The sequence below is a fragment of the Urocampus carinirostris genome, chromosome 4 (genome assembly GCF_059441175.1).
Source record: "Urocampus carinirostris isolate Australia breed hairy pipefish chromosome 4, RoL_Ucar_1.0, whole genome shotgun sequence".
In the NCBI taxonomy this organism is placed as follows: domain Eukaryota; kingdom Metazoa; phylum Chordata; class Actinopteri; order Syngnathiformes; family Syngnathidae; genus Urocampus; species Urocampus carinirostris.
The window spans coordinates 29,794,755-29,807,666 of NC_142352.1; the positions used below are offsets into that span (position 1 = coordinate 29,794,755).

Sequence of the window (12,912 nt, forward strand, 5' to 3'; positions counted from 1 at the left end):
TGATTAATGTGAACTCTCTACCAAATAAGACCGACGAACTGGCTGTGCTGGTGAAAAACATCAAAGAGCACAGGGAGTGCAGATTGCTGTGTTTTATGGAAACGTGGCTCACGTCTAGCATCCTGGACGCTAACGTGGAGCCACCTGGAGCGACCCGGACCGGAGCTATCCGGAGCTAATCGGCTTCGGCGCTGTTAGTCAGAAACGCGAAAGCCTACGGGAAGCGGAGAGGAGGTGGACACGCTAACACGAGGGGGTGTATCCCTGGGCACAAAGATTTCCATCTGCCGAAGGGACGTCGAAATTTTGGACTAGTATGTGACGTCATCCACTCCGCTAAACTACAAAAAACACCCCGAGGGCGTCCTGTTAATCTGTGAATAAACATTAAGGGAGACTGCTGGAAGTGTGAATTTCCCTACGGGGATGAATAAAGTATCTATCCATCTATTAGCGATGAAAGCAACAACTCATATGAAACCGCTACATTTGGGATGGTTTGATTTTAATTCATGCGCAGACCTGGCACAAATCGAGGACACCCAATGCTAGCGCGCAGCTAGTCAGCTGCTCTCTAAATTGCTCTCTTGCACTGAAGAGGAGATACCCGCCGATTTCGTTTCCACTCATCAATCCACCCACCAATCGATCCTTCCATCCACCCAGCCAACCAACTTACCCATCTACCCACCCAATCCAATCACCCATCCATCAACCTGATAACCCTATATTAAGGGTTTTGTATGCCTTTTCACTCCCATATTTTTAAAAAATAAACTGAAAGACATCCAAGTGCTGCAGGCACCAGAATCCAATGAAGGGTTGTGATTAGCTCATTATCAAAATAAACTGCGTTTCTCCCCTTCGGAAACTGAGAGCAATAATTGCCAAAATGGCAAGGCAAAATTTGTCAAACACAGAAGACAACTCGAAGGTCATGGAAGAGCAGCATAAAGTTTTGTGTTTTTTTGTTTAAATATTTTGACATGTAAGTAGTGCTTTTTCGCTATATTTCAAAAGAGGACAAAGTCAAAAACTCCGCTTTTCCTATGGTTTGTGTTGTGGTGTTTACGTAAAGATGTTTGGTTAAAAGAAGACATTCTTTGAAAATATGCCAAATTTTCTGTCTCTTTGTCTTTTGCATTTCAGTGGCAATCAATCAGGTGACTACGTCACTGAGCTGGGAAAGGGCACTGTTATTCCTCTGACTTTGAAATGCGTGAGTGTTAAAAAATTGATGGAGGTTTTCAGCCACTGTTTGATTTGGGAAACTAAATAATGTGCTCTGTGTTACTTTGCAGGCTCACGTCACCATATAATCAACCGCTGAGGGGCACAGAAAATGAGCAGAGTCTTTTCAGATGTTGCCGTGCCGCAACTTGTCTTGATGACTTACGCTCTGCAGGGAGGACGGGCAGGCGGGAGCCACAAGCAGCAGGACAAAGGTCAGGGCCTCGCACAGAGTCAGCTTCCTGCAGACAAGTGAAGACAAACAGTAGATGTTATGTTATGTTAGATACATACGGGTGCAAAGCTGACGGTGGAGGCATGAGTCGCACAGAGAGGTTTGAAAATTGATGTTTGGCTACAAAGGTTATTCAAATTATTTACTCTATTATTCTTACAGTTAATACAAGCCCAAAATACAACACTTAATTTTTTCCCTAAAGCTGTCGCAACGTGTTATGATCTTATTCATCCATCCACCCAGCAGCCCCAGTAGGGAAGCCGGTAAGGTGCCGTGTTGTGTTTATAAGGTTCATTGTTACCTCAAGTGCGGTCCCTTCTCAAGGTTTCTTCATTTTCCTCATGTTGAGGATTTTGAGTTTTTCCTTGCCCTCATGTAGATTTTAGATCAGGGTATGCTGTCGGTAGTTTGCAATAGTCTGTGGTTTGTGCAGCCCTTTGAGACTCCTTGTGATTAAGAGCTATAGAAATAAACATGACTTGACTTTCCCCAGCCAATACATTCAGCTCATCTCACAGGATCCTGAGGCGTTCCCAGCCAAGCCTAGAGATATAGGCCCTCCAGCGTGTCCTGGGTCATGCCCAGGACCCCTATCAGGGGAGGCGTCCAGGAGGCATCCGGACTAGATGCCAAAGCAACCTCAACTGGCCCCTCAAAAGGCAGCTACTCTGAGTCCTTCCCGGATTACCTCACCCTATCCTATCTCTGAAGGAGAGCACAAATGAAACTCATTCGTCGACATGATCGGGGTCTTGTTCTTTTGGTCATGGCCCATAAGTGATGTTCAGTCTGGGGAGACAGGTGAGTTACACACAGTCATCAAGTCAAAATATAATAAAACATATATAGAATGAATATGTAAAGTGTTGTTGTGTTATAGGTCACAAAAATGTATTTTGCCCTTCTTATTTGGGTTGCCACAAGTAGTACTTGATGTTGGAGTCATTTCCGGATTACAATGACATTGACAAACCCCCGGTGATTGATGACATCACAGGCCATTTGAAATGCAGGTGAGAACCTCTGCTCCCGCTCTTTCTTCTGGTACTGGAAGTCCAAAAGCGGCTTGAGACAGGGCTGCCACGGACTGCATTGGCCCGTGACTACCTCTCTCTCCCTCTCTCTTTGCTCGAAGAAGCAAAAAATGAGCTCTACAAAAGGAAAGCCCCCCAAAACATTTTTCACAAACAGCCATTCTGCCATTTAGGAATATGATTTTTTTCGGACACACTCAGATATAATTTATGATCATTTCGCTGATTTGATTATTTCAAAGTCTTGCTTATTGATCAGTACTAGCAATTCCCCTCTTACCCACATGCTGTCTTTTTAGTTAGAATCGCTTCTCTTGTCACGGTGTTTTCTATGTTTTTCATTTTCTTGCCATGTAGATACATCTTAGTTTAGAATCAAACTACATTGCATTCTTTTGTTTCTATATTTTACCTTTAGATTATTCATTCTTTTAAAATTCAACAAACTCTAAAATTGATAACTTGAAAGTAAAAATACAAGATAATGATTTAAAGTATCGCTCCTTCCGAATAATGTTGACATAAACGAGTCTATCGTACACTAATTACGTGGTAGATCTTGAGCACCACACGCTGATCAACTCGGTAACAACCAAATTAGATTCAAAACCCTATTAAAATTAGAAACCATTTTCTCTACAAGGGTTGATAATTTATTCAATGCCAGTATGTATACCGTAAATTCCGGACTATAAGCCGCTACTTTTTCCCCAAACTTTCAACCCTGCAGCTTATTCAGTGATACAGCCAATTTATGTAATTTTTCTAACGGCCACCAGCGGCGCTCGAGTACCAGAGGTAAGATTTAGACCAGTGGAATATATGCGCCGAGGAAGACTGCAACTTCTTAGCTTGACTAGCGGCGAGAAATCTTTCACTAAAACTGGCCGCATGCGAAAGGCAACTTTTTCACAAGTCTGCCAGTGGATCCTGACAGCGTGGGGCAGCATAAAAAAATCCACCATCACCAACGGGTTCTGAAAAGCCGTGACGGAGAGGAGGGCACACCAGCGACAGTGACAGCGCGAGTGAGGTTGCGGGAGCGTGGGACGACGTCTATATGACACTGAGGAAGACGACTTTGATGGCTTCAGTTTTTGGGAGGAAGATGAGGACGGGTTACCGTGTTTTTTACAAGTACAGTATGTTTTTTTAACAGACCCGTTTACTGTGTTGCGAGCGTGTTGCTAGCGTGTTGCTACCATTAACTGCCCTGCCAGGCACGGTTTGGGATGAAAGTTATATTATTATTATTATTATTAAAGCTTTGAAAACTCTCTCGGTGTACCGTCTTTCTTTGTAAATATGTGTAACCCATGTATAATATGTATTTGCACCTGTATATTTTTGTAATGTATTTATTTGAGACACTAATTCTGATATGTTTTGCGAATTAAAAAAGAGGGGCAGAGCAAACGCGGGCTGACGGGAAGTGGGGTAAAGGTGAGTGAGACCTGTTGTCGCGGCGGAGAATAGTGGATATATATTTTTCCCACCCTTACCTTTGGAAATACAGACTTTTTTTCCTTGGATTAGTTTCAGCGGGTACCCGGACTCTGCAGGTCTGCATCAAACCTTAATTACCGGTATTATTTTCCGTTCATTTTGCCGGCTGTGATTTTTGGACTGTGTACTTCAATGAAGGACATTTAGTTTCAACCGCGAGACCTGAAGTCGGGTCTGGTTAATTTAATGTTTGTGTTACAATTTTTTAACGTGGGTGCATACGGCTTATATACAGGTGCAGCTTGTGTATGTATGAAATCGTTTTTTCTCTGAAAATGTGGTAGGTGCTGCTTATAATCAGGCACGCTCTATAGTGCGGAATTTACGGTAAACACATTTTCAGAAGCATTATCTCTTGAGTGCCGAAAGGTAAAAATATGTTTTTGGGTTTTAGTTCAAAAAACTATTATAAAGTGTTTGGCTCTACTCATCGATAAGTTTTCAGCCTTTGGGAATGATTTCAGTATAATATATCGTCATTAAATGGCAGGAGTGCCTTTGCTCAGATCTTTGTCCACACATTGAGGAAGCCCCCATTTCCCGGTGTTGCTTCCTGTATGCAGCGATTGAAAGTGTGTAGGCAGCCCCATATGGCGAGAAGACATATTGGAGCAGCGTGGTAAGAGTAGCAAAGATATAGATAAGTACAGACAGTTAATGCTTCAACAGTTATCAGATAATGTTTTTTTAAAAAAGAAGACAATGTTCCTTCATCATCGTAGGGGCAATGCAGAATGTAATTTTGTGAACGTCTAGTAATGCAATCTCCATGGTGACTGAAAAGGTGTGATTATGTCCCCGGGCACCGAAAAGTTCTTGCAAAGTTTATGCTTAAGTTCAGTGTTCTGGCAATAAAATGTTATTTTGCAAGCAAAGAGACTTTGTGTCTATGGAAAGCATTGTTTAAATATCGGAGGTATCACAAATGAAAAATAAAGAACAAAATGAAAAATCTGCTTGAAATTCATCCTTTCACACAAAAAAACGTTTTTCTCTGAAGTTTTCTTGGCAATGAGTACTTTCAAGTAAAGAATTTTATACATTTTGACTATAAAGGATTTTACATGATTGACTCAGTTTAATGCAATGACGGTTTTTACTGAGTGGGCTTTAGTTCAATGACAGGGGCAGGCTGTTCGAAATGCATAATACTTTGTCTAGTTCTGTTGCTAACAGGACGCGTGCTGACACAGAATGTTCCAGACATCACGGCGCTGTGTTTTGAGAACTTAGGCTCAAACAATTCTTTGGCACGCCCATGAGAGGAGCCGAGACGCCATCTTGCGGGGACACGTGGGCCAACGAGAGAAAGCTAAAAAACCTCAGAAGAAGGCTTTCCACAGACGCCAACGTCGCTTCTTTAGCCGTCTTCGATGAAAAATACTTAGTTCTTCTGTTAGGAAAATAAATCTGCCCCCGTGTGAAAATGTCGGCTTTCCTGTTCATTTTTCCCTCCAGAAACGAGCGCGCATAAATTGTTGGATGAATGTAGGTTGTGTTTGGTTCATGGAGTCAGATAACTAATTTGAACAATTTGGTAAACGGTACATTTTGATAATTTAATTCCAACACAAACTTAGCAATGTTTAATTGTTTTTACTAAACAATGGTAAAAGTCAAGTCATTTTTATTTGTATAGCCCTTAATCACAAAGAGTCTCAAAGGGCTTCACAGGTTATTACACATAAGCAGTTTAGGTTATTCATATGCTATAGAGTAGAAGTGAGTTTTAAGCTTAGATAAAAGATAAAAGAAACATACTTTATATTTTTATAGAAAGAGAAGATTCAAGTTTTCTTTTGATATGTCCCATACCTATATAATGATACTAAATCTTCTGTAGAACTTAAAAAAAGAATATAAATGGCAATAATTGGCTGCCTCTGGCTCTTCCCATTTGAGAGAAACTTCTGGAATTGGATGAGTTCAGATGGTACATAAATCTTCCTGACTCTTATTCTGCAACTACACAATGCAGTGTTTAGACAAGGAATTACCCATACAATAGAATATTTTTTAAACTCCTTTGTATCGGCTCAACGCTTTAACCCCGCATTTCTTTCGTTACATGAAACTGAATGTCCTTTTAATCATATGTATATACCACTCAAGTGTTTGTACATGGGCAGTGCTTCCACATAAACCCTCCACTCATGTTGTTTTTATTGTCTTTATTCCCTTCTGTTCAGTGTTGTAGTTAAGATACACTTTACCAGCGGGCAAACACGCCTCCCTGTGACTAATCAAAAGAAGAGTGTATTTTCTGCAAAGTGATTCAGTGGGAAAGGAAAGATCAGCCCCCACCTCGCTCCCCTTTAAAACACTTCCTGGCAATGCTCTGCTGTCAGACACAGTGTCTCCTCTTTGCCATGTCGTGATCACACTCTTTAGACAAAGTGTAGATGTAAGACACTTGGAAAGGTGCCCATTTCAACCTCTCTTGTTATACCGCCTTTATTTGATTTTTTTCCCCCCTCAAATCTTCTATCAAGTCAGTCGTCCGTCTTTCTGAATCTTTTGTCCCTTTCGCCCTGTAAACATGGATAGAAGCCAATACTTTTGTAAATGTGTGTAGTATCTATCCTAGGTCAGTGTTTGGCCCTTCTAATGAAACGATACGCATCTTGCTCACACTTGGCCGAGCAGGCCCTCCCTTTGGAGCCTTCATCTCCCATCTTGTGTAAGCGTGGGAATTCATAACAGAGGAAGAGGGTCATGTTAGCGTAAAGAACAAATCATGGTGGAGAGAAAATTACTAGCAACTGGCTCGCTCGGGCAAATGCATCCTATATGTTTTGGTGTCAAATGTTTCCACTCTCAAAGTAATTATCTCCTGCATTCTGGGAAAGTAATACCATGCTGTAGAAACAAACTGTCTCCTGACAAGCTTATACAAGCTATCATGTCTTAGAACAGGAGTCAGGAACCTATGGCCCGTGAGCCATATATGGCTCTTTTCACAAGAGCATATGGCGCGGAGACTAATTTGGCTCACTGCAAATTTTCTCCATGTCATTTCAAATTTAAACAAACGAAGGCTGATGTAGTGCGTGTGATATTGACGGTACAGTCTCTAAAGTACTTGAAAAGGTTGTGGCACAGCAGCTGAATAATTTTATATCCGAGAATAATCTTTTTGAATCAATGTAATCAGGATTTAGGGCTAACAGCCCGGATTAAGGTAACCAAAGATTTTCTAATGACAATGGACTCCAGCGCTTCATCACTCTTGCTGCTGCTGGACCTTAGTGCTGCCTTTGACATTGTGGACCATAATATCTTACTAGAACGGTTGGAAAAATCAGGAACCGTCCTCTTATGGTTCAGATCCTACCTCTCAGATAGGACGCACTGTTTTAAATATAGTGAAATGACATCTGAGCCCTTTAGTGTTACCTGTGGTGTTCCGCAGGGTTCAGTACTTGGCCCCCTTCTTTTCAGAATTTACATGCTTCCATTAGGTGATATTATTCGCAAGTATAATATCAGTTTCCATTGCTACGCAGATGACACTCAACTATATCTTCCGATGGAGGAATCTGCCACACTAAACTGTGGAAATTTGGAGGTCTGTCTAACTGAGATAAAAGAATGGATGTCACTCAACTTCTTGCACCTTAACTCTGAAAAGACCGAAATGCTAGTTATTGGTCCATCTAAATGCCGCGACTTGTTCTCAAAAACGTCTCTGAACATTGACAAATGTAATATCACCCAGTGTGACTCAGCCAAAAATGTCAGTGTCATATTTGACCCCGATCTGTCCTTTCAAAGACACGTTAAGAATATTACTAGAACAGCTTTTTTCCATCTTCGCAATATAGCTAAAATTCACCCTACGCTGTCTCAGTCGGATGCGGGGATTATAATTCATGTGTTTGTTACCTCTCGTCTCGATTACTTTAATGCACTACTCTCCGGTCTCCGAAAGTCCAAAATCAAGAGCCTTCAGCTAGTACAAAATGCCGCAGCAAGGCTTTTAACTAAGACAAAAAGGTTTGATCACATTACCCTGATTTTAGCTAACCTGCATTGGCTCCCTGTTAGCTTAAGATGTGATTTTAAGGTTCTGTTTGTATTATACAAAATCATGCATGGACTTGCTCCCTCATATCTTACAGCTTTAATTCCCCCCTATGTTCCGGTCCGGAGCCTTCGCTCTGAAAACGCTGGTCTACTAGTGATCCCAAGGGCCAAGAAGAGATCCGCAGGTTAGAGAGCGTTCTCCATTCGAGCCCCGGTGCTGTGGAATGCTCTTCCCCCTGAGATTCGATCTGCAACCTCAGTGGAAATGTTTTAATATAAGCTTAAAACACACTTCTATTTTATAGCATATGAATAACCTATATGTGATGCTATTCTATTCTATTCTATATTTTATGTTGATAATATGTGTATTATTTGCCTTCATGTAGGTTTTAGATGAGGGGATGGTGTCATAATAGTCTGTAGTCTGCAATAGTGGGGGGTTTTTAAGGGTTATTGTTCTATCTTCGTTATTCATTATCCATTATCCGTTATCGATCAGTTCATAAGTCTTTGATTTGTGCAGCCCTTTGAGACTCTTTGTGATTAAGGGCTATACAAATAAAAATGACTTGACACAGTTTAAACTGCAGTTTACAGTCAGGGTATCACACCAACAGGCCCCATTTTGGCAGTAGGTGGCTAAGGAATACGTTATATGGAAGCTCATTAATTAATCCGTGTTCACTGTTGAGACACTTTATGATGAAAATCTACATAACAAACTATAAATACGCCCTAACGCCAGAACAGCACCCTTAGCAATTTGATTGGGTGAGCCATAGGGATGGGTGGAGCTATGCAAGGAGCGCAATACTCTCTTCTGTCTCTCGCCCTGCGCCGTCCGCGCCTAAAGTAAATACATTGGGATCCTATTTGCAGAATTTTTTGACGTTCTAACAAGATAACTGCTTGCACATGGGTTTGAACGATTATTTATGAAAAAAATGTAGGACAAAATGAGCCTTAACGGTATTAAGTAATTGCAGGAGGGAGACAATTGTTTGTTGACATTTGGGAAACAGGCCCTGGCATTATTCTCGTTACATTCTTTTTTATTTTTGGTTGATTTTGTATTAAATTATATGATGTTGCTCTTTCCCAAAATAAAATCAAAATATTTGGCTTGTATGGCTCTTTGAGTTAAAAAGGTTCCCGACCCCTGTCTAAAGAGTGTGCGAAAGTCGTTGGTCCTAACATGGCAATCAGAATTAGCGATTGATGTGCTGGGCCTTGGTATTAGTTGCCTCTTACCAAACTTTTGTAGTTAGCTTTTATTAAACCCTCGTGGCATGCAGGCAAATATTATGTACATTATCATGTGTTTTTGTGATTTCCATCAAAGAGAAAACATTGAAAAGTAAACACTCTGGAAGTCAAATTTTACCTGGTTTGTGAGAACATGTATACGCTCAAAATGGCACTGAGCTTTTATTTATATGTTATTGCATTCGGGAGCCAACCACATACTGTACACAAAACATGCTATGTACATCATTTTGACATCTAGACATCAATAGAAATTCATAATACGGTATCGAACATAAACCTGATGAATTTTAATGCATTTCCCGGGATTTTGGTATTTTTCCTTTCAGTGCGATGGAATATATTGTAAGCGAAGTAAAACAATTTTGGGAGTGTTGACACGTTTACACCAGGTGGTGGCTGCCGATTTTCATCGTCCATCTTTGTATCACATGTGATCCACAAGCTTGTACAGGGGTACCTCTACTTACAAATTTCTTTCCTTCTGGGAGTAGCTCTCTAACCTGAAACATTTGTGAGTAGAATGTTTTGTATCAAAAATGGTTCGACAATATGTCTAGGGCACCTGCAACGTTAATCAGAGGTATCTGAAACTATTGGTAGTGGTGGGGTTTGTCCCTTTTCCTCAGCCAAAAACTAATTTGTAGAGGTGTTTGAAGTGGATAAAAGCATACAGGCGCCTTCACCTTCAACTGAACGTGAAGATGATTGATGGAAACCGAAACAAAGTTATTCATCGTACGGTGTTTTATTTCTTTTAAATCGAACTTTACGCTGCTGTTGAATCAGTTATAACACAGCACCATATCAGCCTCACAGCATGGCGTGTAGCTCCTCCCAGCCACGATAATTCAGTATATTACCATGAAATAGAAACCTAAACACGCCTTTAAAAATTCCGGAATGAGTTAGTTCTGTCATAGGTTATGAATTTATAAAGTAACCTGCAAAGACAGTATAAAGAAAACTTTGCTTCTTTTATAGCATTAGATGCGCCAAGAAATAAGAATGATGTGACATTTCTAAATCTCACTAAGGCCCATTGGAAGTGAAAACAAAGTGCACATACCCTGCTTTACATAGGCAGTAAGAGTCCGTCATAGCTGACAAATCTGATTTAATTTCTATGTGAATCTAGTCTGGGGCTCACGACTTCCTCATAGATCACCAACATTATAAGGTTATTAGTGTCTTTGGACACCTTCATGCGATGAATATAACTCTGTATATAAAAATGTAGCCCCTTTTCTACTGTCTTTTGAAATAGGTTTGTATAATAAGGAAGAAATGATATGGCTATGCTATTAGGAATAGCTGCCCTATTTGCGCCGCGTTTAATCCATGGATACCGTGACTATGGTGGGAATGGCTTAGCGCTCTCTGTCTCTTCTCAAGCTTTTCACACACTGTTGCTGGTATTTTGACCCATTACTCCATGCAGATCTCCTCTCCTCAAGTGATGCTTTGGGGATGTCGTTGGGCAACATAGACTGTCAACTCCCTCCAGTTTTTGGGGTCTATGGGGTGGTGATCTGGAGACTGGCTAGGCCACACCAGGATCTTAAAGTGCTTCTTATGAAGCCATTCTTTTGTTGCCCTGGCTGTAAGTTTGGGATCATTGTCATCCTGAAAGACTCAGCCACGACTGATCTTCAGAGCCCTTGTTGAGGGAAGGAGATTTTCACTCAAAAACTCTCTTTACATATCCACATTCTTTCTTTCCTTTACACCAGGGGTGTCAAAGTCAAATGGACGGAGGGCCAAATAAAACATTTGGCTACAAGCCGAGGGCCGGACTGTCCAATCTTTACTGAAACCAAGATTTAACCTACTGAAAACACAACAAATATATTACAATATGATTGTATAAATAAAGCAATATTTTCTTATGACTCTGTCAGTCATTTTTAATTTCAGCAGGCACAAAATACAAATGTCCTTTATATAAAAAACTCATAACATATCTCATAACAACAACTCATAACCATTTTCTATCATTCAATCACCTGAAATTATTAAAAAGAAATATTGCCTCGAAATACAATAAAATAAAGTGCAACAATCTCATGTTACTTAAAACCAATAGCAATCAACACACTGGACCTCATCTGTCCTGCTCAAATGTACATTGACTTTCCTTTCTGGGCTTTCTCTGGGTTAGTGTGAAAAAAAGGAATTACTGATTAACAAATAATAACAATCAAAAGTCATTTTCTCTGCTAAATAGGAGACAATTTTATCAAAAGACTGTTGTCCACATCAAGATCTATTTTCCATGAAAAGCCGAAAAACAAGAAACACTCACAGGACAGAGTCGGCAAACAAAAACAACATAGTCAACATAGACAATAAAGCTTTAAAATTCCCGAGGGGAACAACAAAAAACAAGACCTTCTTTATGTGCATATTTAACTTTTAAACTTGAACGGAGTAAAAACTTCAAATGTGTAATTGCACAGGAAACATTACTGTATTATTAATGTATTTACATACATTTATATATAGTACTGTATTACTACAACTCTACATTACTTGTTTGAGGCTGACGCTGATACTTTTCCAGCTACCTCCGTGAACATGTACTCCAACTCCCACCTTGTTTGAAAGCCCCGGTTTTCAGTGTCCACCTTCCGTTTAGCCATTGTTGATGGGTATATGTGGGCTAATTTTTGCTGTTATGCTAATGACTGCTGCTGATCGACTGCTGAATAAATCAAACCGCCTCCCGCTTTGCTCCCGCTCGGCGTGTCCCCGTTGCATTGTGGGAAATGTAGTATTCATGCGTACTGCGGGCTGCTGGCTTGCAGCGGCCTGCGGGCCGGATCTAATAATATATTGATATCGTCACGCGGGCCAGGTAAAACCCTCTCGCGGGCCTAATGTGGCCCGCGGGCCTTGACTCTGACATATGTGCTTTACACTTAACAGTCGTCCTGGGCCCCTAGCAGGAAAACAGCCCCAAAGTATGATGTTTCCACCCCATGCTCCACATTGAGTATGGTGTTCTTCAGATCGAATACTTTCTCCCAAAGTTGATTTCTTTACACAAAGCATTTTACCTATGGCAGATTCAGTATTCCCAGCCTTGTGCAGGTCTACAATTTTGTTTCTGGTGTCTTTCGACAGCTCTTTGGTCTTGGCCATAGTGGAATGTGGAGTGTGACTGACTGAGATTGTGGACAGGTGTCTTTTATACTGAAATCAGGTTAAAACAGGTGCCATTAATACGGGTAACAGGTGGAACCTCAGTAGAAGAAGTCAGGCCTCTTTGACAGCCAGAAATCTTGTTTGTAGGTAACCAAATACTTGTTTTTCCACTCCAATTTGGAAACAAATTCTTAAAGAAACAAACAATGTGATTTTCTATTGCTTTTTTCACATTCTGTCTCATGGTTAAGGTTAACCCATGTTGATAATTACAGGTTTCTCTAATCGTTTCAAGAAGGAGAACCTGCACAGTTAGTGGTTAACTAAACACTTACCTATATATAGTTCAGTTGGTTTTCTTTATAGTCCCTTTCAAGACTTGTAATGTTCTAAGGTAAAATATATAAACAAATTAATTTATGATAAATTCATCAATTAAAAACTATATACTCCATGTATAGA

The 12,912-nt window shown here is 40.5% G+C and overlaps 1 protein-coding gene across 2 annotated transcripts in view; it reads right to left on the reverse strand.

Moving 5' to 3' along the window:
* The window catches only part of adamtsl5 (ADAMTS like 5), a 64,899-nt gene that overhangs the window by 30,875 nt on the left and 21,112 nt on the right, over nucleotides 1-12,912 (reverse strand). For both annotated transcript variants that reach the window (XM_088334091.1, XM_088334090.1), the window contains exon 2: nucleotides 1,397-1,472. In XM_088334091.1, coding sequence (XP_088190217.1) covers nucleotides 1,397-1,472 — 76 coding nt within the window. The remainder of the gene's footprint in view (nucleotides 1-1,396; nucleotides 1,473-12,912) is intronic.